Consider the following 20,517-nt stretch of genomic DNA (forward strand, 5'->3'; position numbering starts at 1 on the left):
ACCTCTTCGCTGAAAAATGTTCAGCAATCGACTGCGGGCTGCAGGATAATTTACATGTAGAACCCACTTTTCATCTGGGAAAGAAAGTTCAAAATAAAAATAGAAAAATATGGTTGGTAAAGGTATTTTAACTGCGCGCAACACTCTATACATTTATACCGGTGGCTCAAAAATGGACTACAGTGAAGAGTTAGACATAAGGCAGAAAGGCCTGACGACTGCAGTTATTTTAAGCTAAGATCTTTGCAATTGCGAAAACCGCGGAGATGGCTTCTAATGTACCTGCAGGCAATTCCAGAGTTAACTGTTGGCGAAACACGCCTGCAAAATAGGGCTGATAGATCGAGAAGACTGCCGGAAATGTCTACAGCAAGGTACCAGGGGAAAATGGAGCATAGAGTGTGCAGGAGCTCTTCCCGCATTGGCAAGCATCTGGGTTAAACACGGTATGATACACTGGAGTAGGTATCGATAGCGAGGTCACGAAGTACTTTGGAATTCACGTCACCCGCAGGCGTCCTAAAATATGACTACTCCCCAAGGACCTAGTAACCGAACTCCATTTGGTATCGGAAAGAACCAAAACTGGTCTATGCGTAGCTCATTGGCCTACCACGCTAACCAAACCTAACCTGACCTTTATATGTAGTTTGTTCAAAGCCCATTAACTTTTTGGTACTAAAGAACTGCTATTTCTCCGATTATTTGCTACCTAAAATCATTCGTCCATAACAAAATGCGTATTTAATCATTGGGTTGATATCAAAAATTAATTTTCTCCGGTTACAATATATACAATAAACACTAGAGCCAATCGCATCGTAGAGCTTTGATTTACGAAGCATGTCAGCTTAATTTAACACTGTTCAAATTGTGTCTTCTTTTATTGAATTAAAATGGATTACGTCAGATTTGTCAGGGCGTTTGAATGCTGCGTTAATTACACAACAGTTAGCTGTTAACTAATAAATGAGCGTGCAAATGACGGGCAATAAAAGTGGCTGGCGATTAACTAGAACAACAACTTAGAACTTATATATATGTAGATGTCTGTGTATACGTAATCTTCAAAGCTTCCAAGCGATAAAATGTCTGGCTATCAATTTACAATACAAACACATAATGGAATGAATAAATGAATGAGCTTCCGGGAATATGCCATGAACATTTATGTACCATGCATATAAGCAATAATTTAAAATTGGTGTACATATTTAGTAGTCGAAAAAATCCTTTCGTATTTCTAACCAAACTTTGACCTATTTTTTTATATTTATAATAAACTTTAATGAATCAAATATATATTATTATGGTCGACTACTTTCTGTCATTTTTCCGCTAAAGACATTATTCCATCAGTGTAAAACTTTTCTGGTTTCTCGGCGAAAAACTGCGACAAGTAAGGCTTCTCTTGAAGCCAACTTTACTTCATTAAGGGAGTTTTGCATTGATAGACTTTTCGTCAAACATGGGGCATCCTTTTGTAGCCAGCCTTTTTTAAATGGTTCAAAACCGTTTGATGATGAATGTTAAGTTCCTTAACGATGTCATGGCTGCTTTAGTGACGGTCCTGGCCAAAATTTTCCATAATTTCATCGACTTTTTCAACGATAGGTCTACCAGAGCGAGGTGCATCTTTCGAATCGAAATTTCCAGTACGGAAGCAAGCGAACCATTGCTGTGCTACACGAACTACGTAAACTTCACAAAAGAACGAAAAGACTTTTTCGACTGCCATATTTTATAGAATTAATTATATGACAAATTTACTTAATAATATTTAATTGAAGTATGTACTTTTACAGTATTTTATGTAAGAAAAATGTTTCTTCAGCAAATGTCTTTCATAGAAGATACATATTTTCCACTTTTGCAGGTCTCTTTTGCCGCTTCATCATACGTTACACCACTAACGCTGATCTTCTTCTTGTACATGTGTATGCTGGCACGCCTATGGAAGAGCGCGCCCGGCTGTAAGCCATCGGCAGAATCAAGGTAAGCAAGCCAAAAAAAAGTAAATCAATGAAAGCTGAGCTTTTGAGTAGCATGCTTTAATTACAAATACACATTCGTGCACACACATACATAAATCGGATTGCGAAGAGAAGTTATAAGCAAAAGTTACACAAGAAGATTCTTAACTCATTCAGTCATTCCATATTACATACATTTAGTCCTTCGCGTCGGTATGTCCGCGGTAGACTGACATTCAGGTGAAACGTGCCTACGCATCAAATTAAATTACATAACTACTGATGTGCAAATATTCGTATAGCATGTAAGCATATATAACATCATTAATCGGTAGGTAATTACTACGCGTTTCGCTTAAATTCCATCAACCCAACGGTATTTGTGCATAAGAAATCCGCGAAAATGTTGCGCGCTCATGATTGCAACGGAAAATTTAATTATAGAATTGTTAAAATCATTCGCCTTACAGTTTATCGGCGCTGCTTGAACTGAGCGAAAAATTTGTTGGTCCATCCTACACTTTTCCAGCTTTAAATATTTAATTGTATAAGTATCAGTTTTTTTATGTGCGAAATGCAACTTTCGAACCAAGTTTATCGGTAAAAGTAGTTTTATGCACTGAAGCATTATTACATTTAGTTAAAGAAGTGATTTTTGCTATGTAGTAACTCAAGTGTATTGATTGAAACGCATGAATAATATAGATCAGATTTTAGCAGTAAAATTCTAAAAGCTTCGGGAAGTTTTCAAAATTATACCTTTTTGAGATATTCCACTTCATGCAACTCGCTATATTAAGCTTACTTACAAAGTCAGCGAACCAAAAAGGTTTCAAAGGGGAAAACAGAGTAAATCAAAAGAAAAACAAATAAACTTAATAAAAATGAGAAGTTAAAGCATAAGAGGATTACGAGAAGAACATTGAACAACAAAGGTACTGCTGTGATCAAATTGAAAGGTGAATTTTGTCCATTTCAACTCCTTCAAAGTAATCCGCACCCCCTGCAACACACCTATGCCAACAAATTTTCCAGGCATCATAGCACTTGGGAAAATCCTCGGTCGTGATGGCCATCAAAGCCTTCTTCGATTCTGCTTTTATATCCTTAATTGAGCCAAAACGGTGTCCTAGGAGTGGTCATGCGGATTTGCTGAATAGCCAGAAGTTACATGAAGGTAAATCAGGCGAAAGCGGTGGTTGCGGCACGATATTAGTTGAAAATGTCGCGAAATGATCACGAATAACCAATACAGTATGAGATGGTGCATTAGCGCACTTCTCTGGTCAATAAATTCAGACATAGTAAAAATCGAAGAAATCACTTTTAGAGCATCAAAAAACGACGCGTATCTCAAATACTAATGAATATTTTGACGTGATATTGGAAAAAAGTATAAATAAAACTTCACCTTTCAATTTGATCACAATAGTATAGACAGAAAAAAAAAACACAAAAAATTACTGAACAAGAAAGTGGAAAACAGTGATGAAAGAATAATAGTTAAGAGAATGAAAAAGTGAAAAAAAACAAAGGTACATTAGTGCAGAGAAAGGAAACGAAAGTTACAGTAAAGCTATAAAAATGTCAAGAAAAAAGAAACGCGGAAAATGGCGAATGCTTAAATGTTTTGAGCAAGTTTTTGTAAGAGTTTTGTTAAAACGTGGCTGTTTTTAGCACTTAAGATCAAATTTGACTTGGACTCGGATAAACATTTTTTGCTAGATTATAATAACCTTTTTTCTATACAACAACTTGTATGTCAATTAGTTAGCTGGGTTTTTTATATTTATATTGTGTGTGGCGAATATGGTGACTGAGCAATGACTCTGGTTTCGTTTTCCACCAAAAATTCAGTCGTTTGATATGAACCTGTCGTTGACACGCTTCATACCCAAAATATTTAATACCAAAATACTTTTTTCATGGACATAAGTACTACGATGAGCAAAACATAGTAAGACTTTGTTCATCATTTTAAAATTTTTAATTTATTCTATAAATTTTACGTCGTCCGTCTCAAAGTAATCCCCTTTGGCCCCATTACACTTGGGCCAACTTTTAAATTTTCGGAATAGCCTTCAGTGCGCGTAATGATTCACTTTTTATGTTTTCAGTTGACTCAAAACGGTTTCTTCGGAGCGGTCGTTTTAGTTTGCTGAATAACCAGAAGTCTCACGGAGCTTAATCAGGTGAAAACGGTGGTCATTTGGTTGAAAATTTGGCAAAAAACTTAAGAAGAATCATTGCAGTATGCAATGGTGCATTATCGTGGTGCAAAGACAAAGGTTCTAGATCCATAATTCTGACCTCTTTTTACGAATAGCTTCGCACAAAAGACGCACAACACTCAAATAGTATTCTTTGCTGACAGTTTGGCCGGTCGGAAGAGTGCAACACACCGAGTTAATCGAAAAAATTGTCCACAAAACCTTGATTTTTAATCTGCTTTAACGTATTTTTTTGGCTTCGGCTAACTTTTGTCATGAAATTCGGTCGATTGATCGTCTGTTCCCGGATCGTAAGCATAGATCCAATAATCATCGCTAATAAGAATATGTTTCACGCCACGTCATAATATGTACACATAATATGTATGTTAACGCCACGCTGTTTTCAGGTTTTCGCGCGAAATTTAAATTAAAATGTCTTATAATTTTTTGTCACAGTAGTATGTCACATATTAATTGACATATGAAAATCAAATTTATACGATCCTAAAAAAAGGATGTACCCATCTAGAAAAAAATGTTTATCAATTCAATTTGCACGCGCAGTTTAAATGGACCCATCTGAATCAAGTTTAATCTTGAATGTACTTAGCCAACTTACTGCACTTGTAGTTCTTGTCACTTAAGAAGGGATTACATACCCAATTATATAAAAACTCCCAGTGGCATCATAAGTCCTAAGGAAGAAAATGTCAACAACTTTCTACGATGAATAGGTATTGGAGACACAAAGAACACCAACAACTAAACACATAGCTTTCACATTTATTAAAAATTATAGTGGTCATCTCTGGAATGGTTATTTATGGTTTCCATACGACCATTCATTGGCTGAACTCAAAGTTTTGTGTTTTCAAAAACTTTTTCTCCTTTTCTGTTATTGAAATATTTTCTATCCATTTTCTTTTACAGGAAGGGCAAGCGGCGTGTAACACGGATGGTCGTTGTGGTTGTGTGCGCATTTGCCATATGCTGGCTACCAATACATGTAAGTTCCAAATAAATCCATAGCATAGTTGTTTTTATACACCCTGAAGATAAAACTCTTAGATGCACTATCATTTGTATTCTAATATAAACGTTTTTTGCGGTATAAAGGGCTTAATACTCGTACTAAATTGAGGACATGATTTTATAAATCTTTCATTCTAAAGGGGAAAATTATAACCGACGATATTCAAAGCATGTTTGGAAGAAGGCGAGACGGAAAAATCTGAACAGTTTTTCTCAAATCTGCAGCTTTCTTTCGCTGGACTGAAGTCGAAATATTTTTTATCTTAGACTAAGACGGAATATCAGACGAATTAGCCTGATTAAATTACCGGTTTCTTCCACTATCTAATGGGTTGTCAAAAAAGTCTTGGGGTATTTTTATTGAATTTTTTTTTTAATTGAAATTGATATGAATTTTTGATAATTCATGCCCAGCTCTTAACCGATGCTACGGCTGCTACTATGCCGGTCTCTTTCGACCAATTCAGCGATTTTATCGCAATTTTCGACGACAGGCCTTCCGGAGCGTGGCGCATCTTCGACCACCTCTACACCAGAACGAAACTGCATCGGGTCCATAAACTGCACAAATTTTATTGGCGGCTTGAGATGCATTTTTGTCTTTATCGTAGTAATACTGTAAAATATGCCGTATTTTCTCTTTATTTTGCTTCATGTTTGCGACGCTATAACTCACGAACGACTTAAAAGAAACGACAATCAATCAAACACGTGTGAAATGAGCTTTCCAAAAAGGTATAGCATGACCCGATGCGACGAATAAAACTAGAACTACGCGCTTTCAGCGCCAACTAGCGAAAATACCGCAAGACTTTTTTGACAACCTAATATTATAAAGTATTGACACCAATTCCGGAATCAGATTGCAATAGCTATGAAATTAGTATTTATCTCCCTATAATTTGATTCCTGGCTTCAAAATTTGATTTATCGTGAGCTAGAAAACAAATTACCAACAAAAAAGTGATGAAAATGTGATTGCGTATTCTGTAAGAATAGGTTATAACATCAGAAAACAATACAATTGAAGGTTTGTTGTTGATTATACTTGGTCCGTGCCCAATTGGAAATCATATACAACAAATAAATAGATGTGGGTTGCTGATATCATTCTCTCCTAGAAGACACTGTCCTAAATACATTTTGCAATTTCCAATATATCAAACAGCAAATAGTTATCGTTACTTTATAATTTTCCATTGAGTCTAGCGCACTTTTAATAAGGTTAGCGGTCTACACCTAATCTATATAAGAGCTATATTTTTGCATTGTATTGCATTATATTATTATATTATATATATTATTATATAAAACTATGAACAGAATATAACTTGATATCCAAAACTACATAAAGCATTTACACTAACCAATTTAAACGCGTCTTATCATAAATATTCCAGTACTCAAATTATAAACTTTTATGCCATACGCACTTCTCAAATACATATAGTATATACCCAAGTACACATATGCTATTTTTATACGCATATAAATCAAAAGACTTCCAAGAACGCGTAAATACATCTACTTGGACCTTTATGTAAATACACACTGCAGAACTCTCGACAACTGCTCATAATAAATATTAATATTTTCTGAAGTTTCGTTTGACTTTCCCTCTTTACAAGCGCAATATTACTGTGAGCTAACGTTTCACTTAGAGAAAGGCTATAAAGTATGAAATTGAATGAAATCACTCAATAAATCACATGCGTAGCGCATGTGGTTAGCCGTACGACATGGCGTATGAGTGATATTAAAGTCAACATAACAATACGAAAAACTTTTTACATGTGTTTGCGTGTTTGCGTGTGTAAGTGGGAATGTTGTAAAGCTTTCACATTTTTGCCGTCAATAGTCATACATATTTATACACAAATATACATGCGGTATTTGCTAGGACTCAAAGCCAACCTTATATTAAATTTTTCTTTAATTAAAACAGTGAAAAATCACGAAAATATATTCTGAAAGAGACAAAGGAAGAAAGTTGTGCACAATTGAGAGCCAAAGGGTCTCCAGTACAAAAAAAAAAGGTTTCATTTGATTTACAATGATAGATGAAATTTTTGCTGGGAACGATAGAGCTTGCCCAACAAGAAATAAAATATAGTGGAAATTATTGAGCCGCTTGATCTATGAAGCTTTGCAAACTGCTCCTCAAAACTGCTCAAGCTGAATGGGAGCCATCAATATATTGACTTGTATTATATCCTATAAAACACATTTGCTCTTCTACGTAGGCTCGATTGAAGCTTTTCGCATACTTCCATGAAAATGTTTGAAAAATCTATAAATTTTTGACTATCTTGAGGTAGAGGCAAAAGGGAAAATCTCTTTGAAGAAGAATTTAGTTGAAAATGTCTTTTAAAGTTACATATTATTAATTTCCTACAGTGTACATTTACAGTATCTGCATGATAAAAATGTCGCATTGGGACATATGTTTGCAAATATTTATGCATGGAGTAAGAGTACAATGGAAACATATTTTGTAAACAAACAAGAAGTGTAATATGGGTGCATATATTGTAGTACTTGCATATATATTTTTCGGTTCGTCTGGTCATGCTACTGGCAAAACATAAATACTGTTCTTAAGTAAATACATATATATATAAACATAGGTATACAGACCAAAAGCTCAACAATGCTGACTTCAATCAGTTATTAAATTTAGGTGTGTATGTAAATGAAGATAGATTTGCATGTACTATATACTGTTCGTCTGTATCTCTCTGCAAGTGAAAATAAGCTTGGATCAGCTAAAAGTACGTACTAAAATTTTATTTTTTATTTTTGTTTCATATAAATAAATATTTTCTAAAATTCGAATTTTGCGAAAAAATGGAAAAAATTCCTTAGTTTTAGTTCATATGACCTCGACTGAAAGGCTTTTAAGAAATGTAATGACATACATTCGAATTTTCATAAAATAATAAAAAAAAAAACCTTTAGTGCACACAAAAATGTGAATGTGCAGCATAAATAAAAATGTCTCGAAATTGAGAAAATACGATAAATTGGATATACATAGATAAATACATAGCAGAGCATGCTTCTTGTTCTACAAGTAGAAAACAATACAACTACTAACTTTCAATTAAGTTCGAGAGATTCAATTTCATATTGCCATGCAGACGAATGCTAGCACCTCCAATCAACTTCAAGAAGTTCTAAAGAGTTAATTTTGAGAAAATATTAAAAAAAAAACAGACAAAATGTTAACACCGAAGCTATGATAATCCTCATAAGTATAAAAGATCTCTTGCAAGAGACCTTCGATTGGTCAGTTTTTATGACAGCTATATGCTATAGTTGTCCCATCTGAACAATTTATTCGGAGATTGCATTATTGCCGAAGACAAAAAAAGCGTGTTAAATTTCGTGAAGACACCTCGTCAAATAAAAAAGTTTTCCATGCAAGCACTTTATTCCCATCGTTCAGTTTGTATGGCAGCCATATGCTACAGAGTTTCGATATCGGCGATTCCGACAAATGAGCAACTTCTTGGGGAGAAAAGGTCGTACGTAAAATGTTTGGTCGATATCTCCAAAACCGAGGGACTGTCGCATATATACAGACGGACAGACAGACGTACATCTTTAAATTGACTCAGCTCATCATGCTGATCATAGCGTATCCGACGTTTCCTTCTCGGTGTTCTCTGTTTCAACTTGCAAGAAAGAAAGCCAGGGAAATACCATAAGGTGCAAACCGTAAACCAGATGTATACATACATCATACACTGACCGATATATTCTACATAACGTTTGCTGAAAAAACGAAAATCAGTGTACTACTGTGATCAAATTGAAAGGTGAATTTTGTCCATTTCATTTCTTTCAAAGTAATCCCCACCCACTGCAATACACTTATGTCAACAAATTTTACACGCATCATGGCACTTGGAAAAATCCTCCGTCGTGATGACCATCAGAGCCTTCTTCGATTTAGCTTTTATATCCACAATTGAGTCAAAACGGTGTCCTAGGAGTGGTCATGCGCATTCGCTGAATAGCCAGAAGTTACACGAAGGTAAATCAATCGAATGCGATGGTTGCGGCACGATATTAATTGAAAATGTGGCGAAATGGTCAGGAATAACCAATGCAGTATGAGATGGTGCATTAGCGCACTTCTCTGGTCAATAAATTCAGACATAGTAAAAATCGAAGAATTCACTTTTAGAGCCTCACAAAACGACGCGTATCTCAAATACTAATAAATATTCTGACGTGAAATTTAACATAGATGTCACTAACAGTACTACTAACTTACAAGAAAAAAATTTCCGATTCGAAAAACACGCGAAGTATAAATTAAAAACAATTTCTCCTTTCAATGATCACAGTAGCATATATGTATGTATATCTGTGATAGCAAGAAGCAGAGTGATTATCAAACACTGCAACCTCACTCACTTCATCTTAAAGTTTGTTTTCCCCTACTCTTTTTTGAGAAAAATATTGCTTTTATCCTCAGACTTCGCCCCTTATAGCCCTGACAAACGACAGCGCTAATTTGCATTAGCGGGATTAATTTAAATCGACTTGCGCATTTGACCCATGTTAATGCAAGTTAGTAATGCACAAATATTTCGTGCATTTAGCTGAATTTACTAAATTTAAGGAGGCAACACTGCACAAAAATGGTGAGTTTTTGCTATTGTTTGACAGATGTCGCTTGAAATCTGCCGCCTACTTTGTGTTTACAGCATCAGATGTAAACAGTTTTTAATTGCACTTTTTTGTCTTTTAACGTATTTAATAATAAACGAGTTTTTTCTTTAAATTTATACTGATTTTCTAAAATTGCCATTAATAATTTCCTCTTAACCATTTTTATTTCCCTTTTTTTTAATGAATAAACAAATCTCACAATCAGCTGTCTAAATGCACAGTTCTGCCGTCTGTCACCATAAAATTTCAATGCGCATTAGCGTTTCTTAATGCGCATTAATTTCGCGAGTCTGTCAGGGCTATTAGTCTTTACATTGCTTAATAGCCCTGACAGACGACAGCGCTAATATGCGTTAGCGGGCTTAAGTTACATTTATTTGCGCATTTGACCCATGTGAATGCAAGTTTGTAATGCACAAGAATTTCGTGCATTTGGCTGAATTTAGTAGGCAACATTGGTTAAAAATGACAGATTTTTGCTATTGTTTGACAGATGTCGCTTGAAATCTGCCGCCTTGTTTGCGTTCACAGCTTCAGAGGTAAACAGTTTTTATATTGCTAATTAAATTATGTGCGAGTATATTAACAAAAACAAATTTTAATATTTTTAGATGGCAGAAAATAAACAACGCACAGTTTGCTATCCACTTTTCCAATATTCTTCAATTTTTCACACACTTTCATTTCACTTTTTGTTTTAATAAATAAACAAATTTCACTATCAGCTGTCCAAATGCACAAGTCTGCCGTCTGTCACCATAAAATTTCAATGCGCATTAGCGTTGCTTCAAAATCTCACATCTTTTTTTCATTTTCCTTTCATTCCCACAAACACAATTTAAATTTAGTCAAATTGCTATATTTTTTTTAAATATAACACTAAATGTTTTCGTAGCAAACCGTGTAATTGGGTTAAAGTAGATATAAATATTTCTGGCTAATTACGTGGCAATGTTTATTTGGAAATATTTATTTTTTGTTGCACTTTGATTCGTGCTCACAGATCTAATACTTTTAAATAATATTTATTCAAAGTTGTGTTACTTTTTGTGTGTTCATTTGCAATCAATTTATTTTATTTATTTTGTTGATTTAATTTATTTCGAGGCTGAAACCGTTTATACTGATTTTGCTCATATCAGTAGCTAATAAAGCTTTTAGGTAAATAGATTATATGTATAATATTGCATGTATTTTCAACTATATGCCTTTATATTTTACATTCTGCCTATGCAGAAGCATAACTATCATTTTTTAAAGTTGCAATTTAATGCGCAATTGTTCTACGAACTCATTCAGATATACTCGTACTTTTCAATTAATACATTTTGGCGTAAATTGACCATGAGAGGTTCAATGAAAAATATATTGAGCATTCGGCGAATAGCGATTGTTGATAAAACGGATTTTAAAATGTTGATGTAGCCACAAATGTAAATGTAATTCATTCTGTAGAATCGCATAGGAAATATGTATGTATATGAAAATTTACTGGTTGGAAATTGAATATTCATGCCGAATAAGCCTGCTAACTTTCATATACCTAAATTTGTATGAATTATAAATCTTATAAAGTATCTATTTGATTTGTCAACGACTTTCATAAGATACATCATATGTTTTTCTCCATAGTAAAACTAGATAATTAAAGTTTGTTATACCTAAAATTGGTTTTTTCTCAAGCTATTTTTGGTTGACGTTTTCTGCCAGTAATTATAAGACTTTGCCTTAAGATAAGGAAACGAGAAGACAAACGATATGGCTTGCTCGGTGACAGATAGGAACACAATTTCCCTACAGCTAGTAACACAGGGCGCAAAGTTGCTTTGGTGTAGTGTTAATGGTGGACAGAAGAAAAAACTCTTACTCCAAGGCAAGTGCACCGAATCTTAAAATTCCATCTTCGGTACATCGGAAAAGTGGATTCGATGGAATGCAGAAAATGAGGAAGGATGGCGAGATTTTGCAAATGACCAGCCTTTAGCCAGCTGAGACGTAATATCTTCCACGACTCCCAGTAATCAAAATAAAACATATTGGGCAGCTGGGATGGAAAAACTCAGATTTTTTACTAAATCTACTACTACTGGATAGATTAGGTAAGGTCAATTGGCCAGGCGTAGACTAGTTTTTCTGTGAGCTTATGTCGCCACCAGAAAGTGACCAGATAGTAAACTGGTCATGTTCCTACAATGTCTTCTATCGAGTGCCAAAAGAAATTTTGTATACTTCCGATCTACCGTTTTGCACATAATTTTTACAGTTTTGCACCCAGGTAGCTGGTTTCATCAGGTTTTGAAAGGAAGTCGCGCGTATTGACTAACAGTCACATGGTGACAAAAAATGACAAAAAGAACCCGCAAATTGTATTTAAATTCCCCGGGGAAATTATCAAAAACACAAGCTTACGAGTGGTAGAAAACTTTTAAAGAAGGTCGAGAGATAATTGAAGACATACCTCGTTCTGGACCTTCGACTTCTTCAGCTGATAAACATATTAAAAAAGTGAAGGATATGTTGCTTGAAAATCGTCAGGGATGAATTAGAGAGATGGCAAGAGAGCTCGACATCTCTCGCGAGTCCGTTCAAGTGATTTTGGTGGATATTTTCGGTATGAAACGCGTTCTTGCTGGACTCGTTCCGATGAAGCTGCATTTTTTTAAAAGAAGTACCGTAAACACGTCTCTTTGGACATGCTTGATCGTGCGAATTCCGATCCCACATACATGGTGAACATTCTAACTGCCGATGAGACATAGGTTTATGAGTTCTACTTGTACATGCAAACAAGTTAACAATCATCGGAATGGAAACCCTTCTCAGTCGATTGAAAAGATAAAACAATATTCGCTGAAGAAGCTGAAGGCCATCACAAAAAGCGTTTATGAAAAGTGTTTTGAGGACTGAAAAAATTGTTGGCATAAGTGTATTACATCTGGTGCGCATTACTTTAAAGGTAGCAAAATATATACATACATACATACGTTTTTTCCGAAGAGCTCGGAGATAGGAACTTGAAGTTAACATCTTAATGGCTCAGCAAAAAATTAATACTAAGAACCGTCTATTGTGTATAATGCCAGTCGACTTCTGTCCAACGTTTCAGGAATTGCTTTTGATAGCCAAGAATGCTTTCATCGAAAGAGGGAGAGAGGAATGGAAAAACAAAACGGCTAGCTTTAAACGATAATTTCAATTTAATGCGAATCCATCAAAGAAAACGCGAAACGGTGAACCAGTAGAAGCCAGTCAAAGGTATACGCAGTAAAATTAAAGGAGAGGAATGAAAGTATTGAGCGCATACCATGGTTGGAAATGCGCAGGGCGCAGCATTCATGCGCTTTCATTGTAATGGTGAGTCCGTGCGAAATTGAAGGTGCACAATTGCATTCTCACTGACTACTCGCTCATCAGCCGGCGAATATGCTTATTCGCTTGCATAACTGTGCATTGGCATACGTTCGAACGTACGCAAATAGCAACTTCACCTTCAATTAGATTGATTTGCCGTATGCCATACTCAACCACGCTCCATTTGCCACTACAACTATTTTCTTTTATTGCCTTACTTCGCTTTGCTTTTCTCAGCTCTTCTTTGCATTTAGCAAGTCGTGACCAATGTCAGCTGTTGCAATTTGCCTGAAATGTTTTTGCAATTGTCTGATTCCTCATGCATATGATGGCATATTGATTGCATTTTCTATATACATATATAATCGTACGTTTATTAGGGTGGTACTTAAATTTAGGAGGAAAATTATCGGTAGTCATTTAGAACTCCGAAACCATATCCTTATACCCTGAACAGAATATTTTAAGTTTGGCACGAAGTTTGCACCACCCAAAAGGAAATGTTAGAAACCCTAGGTACAGAGTTTGTGTGGAAACTAATAGGGTTGAATCAATTTATTGAACCAATCGTTACAATTCTTTAAAAACTTTCAAAATAGGCGCCTTCTGCGTCGATGCAGCGTTGCCAGTGCATTAAAGGCGTCACGGAAGGTATTCTCCGGAATAGCCTTGAGAGCCGAGGTGCGTGCTGCTTGGATCCTCTCTGTCGCCTCAAAATACCTTTTATCGGCCTTTTCAGGCAAAGCAAAAAAGGTCGGGGCCACATCGGGGCAGTAGGGCGGCTGTAGAAGCGTTGGGATGCCGGCCTTGGTTATGTAGCTGTATACAAGAAAGGCGGTGAGAGCCGGGGCGCTGTCGTGATGCAATTTCCAATCGGCTGCGATGTCTTGACGGACCCAATTGACGCTACGTTTGAGTCATGACCGACAGATTTTGATAAATTTAACATCTGGCCAATGAAACGAGTATTTAGTCGACGGTCTGAGTTCATAACTTTGCGCATGCGAGTCACATTGTCGATGTTGGTCGAAGTCGCAGGTCTCCCAGCACTGTCTTCTTTATCGACACGCGAAAATGTTTGTCCTGACTCTCCAGGTGCTCGGAGACAACAGACCGGCCGCTCGTTCGTTAGCTAGGAACGCCCTCTACCGAATGCAGTCGGTGCGCGCACGCTCCGTAGTACAGTCGCGGGGGAGGAAAATCAGTCCTATTACTTTCCGGACAAATCCTGTATATATAAATAATCAGAGTGACCAGTTGAGTCGATTTAGCCATGTCCGTCTTGTCGTCAACTAGTCCCATAGTTCCCTCGGTCTATAAATCCGCGGCTTATAGATCCGGCCATTTTTTCGAATAGTTTCAGGCAAACGATGCATAACACTATAATTATTCCTTGTTGACAATTTGGCCGGTCGTAAGGAATGCGGAATGTACTACACCTCGAAAACTGTCAACATAACATTGATTTTTGACCTGCTTTGACGTGTTGTTTTGGGCTTCGACTCACCTTTGTCACGATAAATCGGCCGAATATCGTCGCAAAGGAACGTCTGTCTTCAAGCCGTAAGCATAGATCCAAGACTCATCGCCAGTAATAATACGAGAAAAAAATTGAGTGATTTTGGAACAAATCGTACTTTTACTTTTCTTAGGTGTTCTTTCTAAATGGTTTTCACTGATCCTTAGGATATTCTATCGATTACAGTCAGATTTCTAACTGTCAATCGTCGATTCTCAAGCATCGATTCCTTTATTTTATTGACGTGTTTATCATCAGTTGATGTTGATAGCAGTACTCGAGCTAGTTCGTCAACGCGTTCTTTTAATTTGTATCAATCAAAAGCACTTGCTGGCGACAAATAATTATCTGCGAAAGCCTTTTCCAACATTCTGAACGTTTTGGCACCAGAAATTTGATACCGCACATAAAATTTAAGGGAACTTCTCTGTTGAATAATTTCACTCATCGTAAAAATCGTCGGATGCACTTTATATACTTCAGAAAGACAAGAGTATACTACTTTGATCAAATTGAAAGGTGAATTTTGTCCATTTCAACTCCTTCATTCTGCTTTTATATCCTTAATTGAGTCAAAACGGTGTCCTCAGAGTGGTCATGTGAATTTGCTAAATAGCCAGAAGTTACACAAAGGCAAATTAGGCGAAAGCGGTGGTTGCGGCACGATATTAGGTGAAAATGTGGCGAAATGGTCAGGAATAACCAATGCAGTATGAGATGGTGCATTGTAGCACTTCTTTGTGCAATAAATTCAGACACAGTAAAAATCGAAGAAATCACTTTTAGAGCCTCACAAAACGACGCGTATCTCAAATACTCATGAATATTTTGACGTGATATTGGAAAAACACGCGAAGTGTAAATTATAAATTCACCTTTCAATTTGATCAAAGTAGTATGTACTAAACACTAATGATTATTTTCATCTGACATTTGGCGCAGATGTCTGTGATTGTCATGTCAACTTAAAAAAAATACTTTTCGACGAATTAGTTTTCGCGTGAAATTTAAATTAAAAAGTCTTGCTTTACCACAGTAGTATAGCTGCCTTTCAAACTAACCGCTCAAAATCAAATTATTGTATTAAAATTTTTTAAATTTGTTAGGGGTATTACAGCTACGATGCAACCGAAGTTCAGGTTTTTTTCTTGATTTTCCGTAAATGGACTTATTTATAAGTAATATGTTGGTGTAACCAACTGCCCTAGCATGAACTTTATCTGTAGTGCTATTGTCTTAGCTGTCACAAATCGAATTTTAAATCGATTTGTGTTATGGTATCACAAAAAAATTAGCATTTATTCTTTTTTTTTCATAACCACCCTAATGTGCATGCAAAGTCTTTCAACACATTTTGTCACGCAGTCACTTTGCACTAAGCAATTAATTTGCTGGAAATGGCAAATAGAACAGTATGCAAAAAGTAGGTGAAAGCAGTATGGTGCATTTCTTCTGTCGCCGTCACTAATTTGTTTTAATGGACACTCATATGTTCGACAAGTGAGCTTAGCAAACAGCTGTGCTGTGTGCCATGGCAAAAGAACTGAGAGCTATCTATGCAAGTGCAAACGTGTCCCGGTGTTGGACCAAGTACTATATGTAGCTTAAGTACCTATCCATTAGCATCTCTATGCGCACTTGTGTAGGTGAGTTCAATAAATTAACACCTACACTTGATGTGTTCATGCGAATGCAAGTGTTGCTGTTACGCTTCGGGCAAGGGCGCGGGCTGCGGTCACGGCAATTGTGTAGGCAGCAAGGCAATGCATAATAAATGGCATCAAATTTGTGCTTCAATTCTATGTAATTTCATTTGCAATTTGCTACTATTGACATTGTCGGTGCGAACAGTATATATCGGGTGAGTTGCATTGAACTTTGCATACAAAGCAAATAATTGTTATGTGGAAAATTAGTCATAGGAATTGTATTATCAAAGGAAGTTCCACGAATATAAGAACTGTCACAATGAAATAGTGATAGAAAAGAATGCAAGTGGATAACTTTGTTGTGATCATGTCCAGCAGAGTTGAAAAATACTATCCTATCAAAACTGACCTGAACTGAAAAAATTAACATTTTCATGTATTTTAAAACAAATCTCTATTATCACCTTTAAAATAGGTTTTGGGTCTTATAGATCCCTCAAAATGGCCAAGTGGTATACCTCGTTAACTGCTTGACTTTTTAAAACGATTTCATGGTAAACCACACCACGCTAATTAAATAAAGCGAACACTTTTTTGACTGATTTGACGTGGTTTTTCGGTTTCAGATCAACTTTAGATGAATTTGATGAATGCAATAGATCAATTGAAAAGTCACCGGCCTGACACATATGTAGGTGGCGCTACTAGAATCAAATCCATATAATTTTTAGTTAGCCGTAACCTTGCATAAATTTGACAGCCTTTTGATCATTCGTTTGTAAATTATGCAATCCTTTCATTTTGACTGAAGCAACTTTTGTTGAATCTTTTGATAAAATGTTGCTTTTTGAAAGAAAAAAATAGAGTTGAGGCAAAAACTTGGTTTGATGAAGAGTTTCCGAAGACTTCTTCTTCTTCTTTATTGGCGTAGACACCGCTTAAGCGATTATAGCCGAGTTAACAACAGCGCGCCAGTCGTTTTTTCTTTTCGCTACGGTAGAGCCAATGTGGATATTCCACGCGACAGCCAGGTCCCTTCTCCACCTGAATATTCCAGCAGGTTTATGTCTTCACTCCTTACAGTACTTCCCCGGTTAGCACGCAGCGTCGAATACTTTCAGGCACAGGTGTTTTCGTCCAATCGGACTGAGTGACCTAGACAGCGTGGCCGCGTGTTTTAAAAAGGCGAACTAAAACAAAAAAAGCATACGTTTTATAATGTTACGCCTATGCACCCAGCAGCAGATGCGAGATTCGCCAAAGCCAACATTTAAGGATGCATAAAACGTTCGCCGCTTTTTCTCTCGAAACTCCAAGACTGTTTGTCCTTTCGTGTTTTACTGTATATGTGCCGGGTACCATTAGCGCACTGACTATGGAGAAGATTCCTCACCTTCCGACAATAGTTCCCAAGGCTGGGATACTTGGTCAGAGCACATTTAGTCGTGAAGCTTAGCTTAAAATGTGAAAAAATCATCAACAGGGTCTATTACAAGTAAATGGCGATGATTGAGACCTTTCCTGACTTGGACGAAAATCGACACATGACCCCATCCTCCGTTTCCGAACACTGCCCAAGACAAATATACCACCAAGGATAGGTATGCTAAGCTTAGAAGTGGTGAAATGAACGAAGAAGACGGTAAACATAGTGGACGACCAAAACATGTATGAGAAGGCTCTGTGCAAAGTGGTAGCCGCGCGAGCTCACTTTCGACCAAAAACAATGACGGTAATTCGGAGGAGTGTTTGGAGATGTTCAAGCATAATAAACCCGAGTTTTATATATAGTCAGCGTATAAGCCTTAAAGGAAAGTATGTTAAAAAACAATCGAATTTGCGAAGAAAAATGTGTTTTATTATGGTAGACCGGGGACTTTTCAATTGACCTGCTAGGAAAGTGAGACGTTGTCAAGCATCTCTTTTATAAACTCTACTCGACGTCATGTCTACAAAACGATTTAGGTCTTTTGGAATGAATCCAACAAGGTTCATATCATGAATGAGTCTATCTTCGCAAACCGCTGAGTACTTCTTTATGATGCGAAGGCTCGGATATCTATACAATTGCCATTGTCACAGCATATTAATCGAACTAGGCTTATTAATTTATTAAAATAAAAATGTATAAAGTTCTTGTTTTAAAATGTATGGGTCACAAAATTTCAGTAATAGTTTTATAGAAAACAACGGTGTGAAAGATTAACGCCCATGGTCAACATACTAATTGGACATTGGCCACATTGTTCGCTTTAAGCCTGAAAATTCAACAACTGACCAGATATTCACCATGCGCAAAATCTTTGAAAAGACCCGTCAGGATCGGGTAGAAACTCTCCGTGCCGTTCGGTACCAAACGAGGTTCCAGACAAGGCGACTCTCTATCGTGCGACTTCTTCAACCTACTGCTGGAGAAAATAATTCGAGCTGCAGATTTGAATAGAGAAGGTATAAACTTCTATAAAAGTGTACAACTGTTGGCGTACTCCGTTAACATCGATATCATTGGCCATAACAACCGCACTGTTAGTTCTGTTTTATCCAGACTGGACAAGGAAGCAAAGCAAGTGGGTCTGGCAGTGAACGAGGGCAAGACGAAATATTTACGGTCATCAAACAAACAGTCGCCGCTCTCGCGACTAAGCACCCACGTCACTCTTGATAGTCTTAACTTCGAAGTAGGAGATAATTTTGTGTATCTTGGAACCAGTATTAACAACAATGCCAGCCTCGAAATCCAACGCAACATATCTCTTGCCAACAGGTGCTACTTCGAACTGAGTAGGCAATTGAGAAGTAAAGTCCTCTCCCGACGAACAAAGACCAGAATTTGACCAGAAGTTACTCATCATCCCTGTGCCGCTATATGGTGCAGAGGCATGGACGAAGCGAACATCTGATGAGTCGGTGTTAGGAATTTTCGAGAGCAAAGTTCTGCGGAAGATTTATGGTCCTTTGCGCATTGGCCACGGCGAATATCGCATTCGATAGAACAATGAACTGTATGAGATATATGACGACATTGACATAGTTCAGTGAATTAAGAGACACAGACTGCGCTGGCAAGATCATGTCATCCGAATGGATGAAAACTTTCCGCCGGGGTAAGCAGAGGAAGACCTCCAATCCGTTGGAAAGACCAGGTGGGGAAGGACTTGGCTACAGTTAGAATCTCCAATTGGCGCCAAACAGCGAAAAGAAAGAAGGAGTACGTCAATAAAGAAGAAAATATAACGCAGTTATATGTTTCCTATTATACGTTCTATGTGCATATAGTCAAATCCAATTCAGATTTGTAACCTACAGCTACAGTTACTCATCCAAACAACTTCTTCTACAGCTGACCTAAGATAATTCCATATGGGGTAACTTAGTTTGGATAAAGAGAACTATTGTTCCACTGAATAAACGAAAAAAAGGTTATCACAACAGTGGACAATTTTAAGGGTCAGATAGTGTACCAAATTCTTAAACGAAAGGTTTATCTATTGACGAGTTATTTCAGTGATCTTAACTCTTTGTTTGAAGACATTAGTTTGTGGTTATATTTATGTTGTAAATCGAGCAATGCTACAAACAGGTAAATAATGAATTTAATATTAGACCATACCTACATGCACTACACTAGTGGCTATGTCATCAATATTTTCCCCTCTGCTCTGTACTGACTTGCATAAAATGGGTTTTATGGAAACAAACTGATGCTATGTATATGATATATATAATATTAATGGCCTTCAATTATTCAATGTGATATAAAATGCCTACAATTTTCCCTCTGAAAAAGAATACTCTTGAATGAATGCGCAAAAACAAAAGCACTTAACACAAACTTGAATAGATGTATAAATATACGACTACAATGAAATTTCTTGTTGTCAACTAATTGCACTATTTCAGTGCCTCGCCACTTCAATGAACATTCACTCACATATATACTCATAAATGTAAATAGACATAAGTTTCACTTTTAATAGCAAGTAAAAGCTTTCAGTCTAAAATTTTTAATTTTAAATTTATAGCGAAAAGATTTTGCTAAAAAGCCATGCTTGCTATGTGGTTCTGATAACTATTTTCCACTTTACACCCACAATCTT

At 36.6% G+C, this 20,517-nt stretch overlaps 1 protein-coding gene across 1 annotated transcript in view; it reads left to right on the forward strand.

The window, feature by feature from the left end:
- Nucleotides 1-20,517, forward strand: part of LOC120773720 (allatostatin-A receptor-like) — a 41,484-nt gene that overhangs the window by 14,101 nt on the left and 6,866 nt on the right. The window contains exons 5-6 of the mRNA XM_040102767.1: nt 1,877-1,995; nt 5,117-5,192. Of these exons, the coding sequence (XP_039958701.1) occupies nt 1,877-1,995; nt 5,117-5,192 (195 nt within the window). The remainder of the gene's footprint in view (nt 1-1,876; nt 1,996-5,116; nt 5,193-20,517) is intronic.

The sequence above is a fragment of the Bactrocera tryoni genome, chromosome 4 (assembly GCF_016617805.1).
Source record: "Bactrocera tryoni isolate S06 chromosome 4, CSIRO_BtryS06_freeze2, whole genome shotgun sequence".
Taxonomy (NCBI): domain Eukaryota; kingdom Metazoa; phylum Arthropoda; class Insecta; order Diptera; family Tephritidae; genus Bactrocera; species Bactrocera tryoni.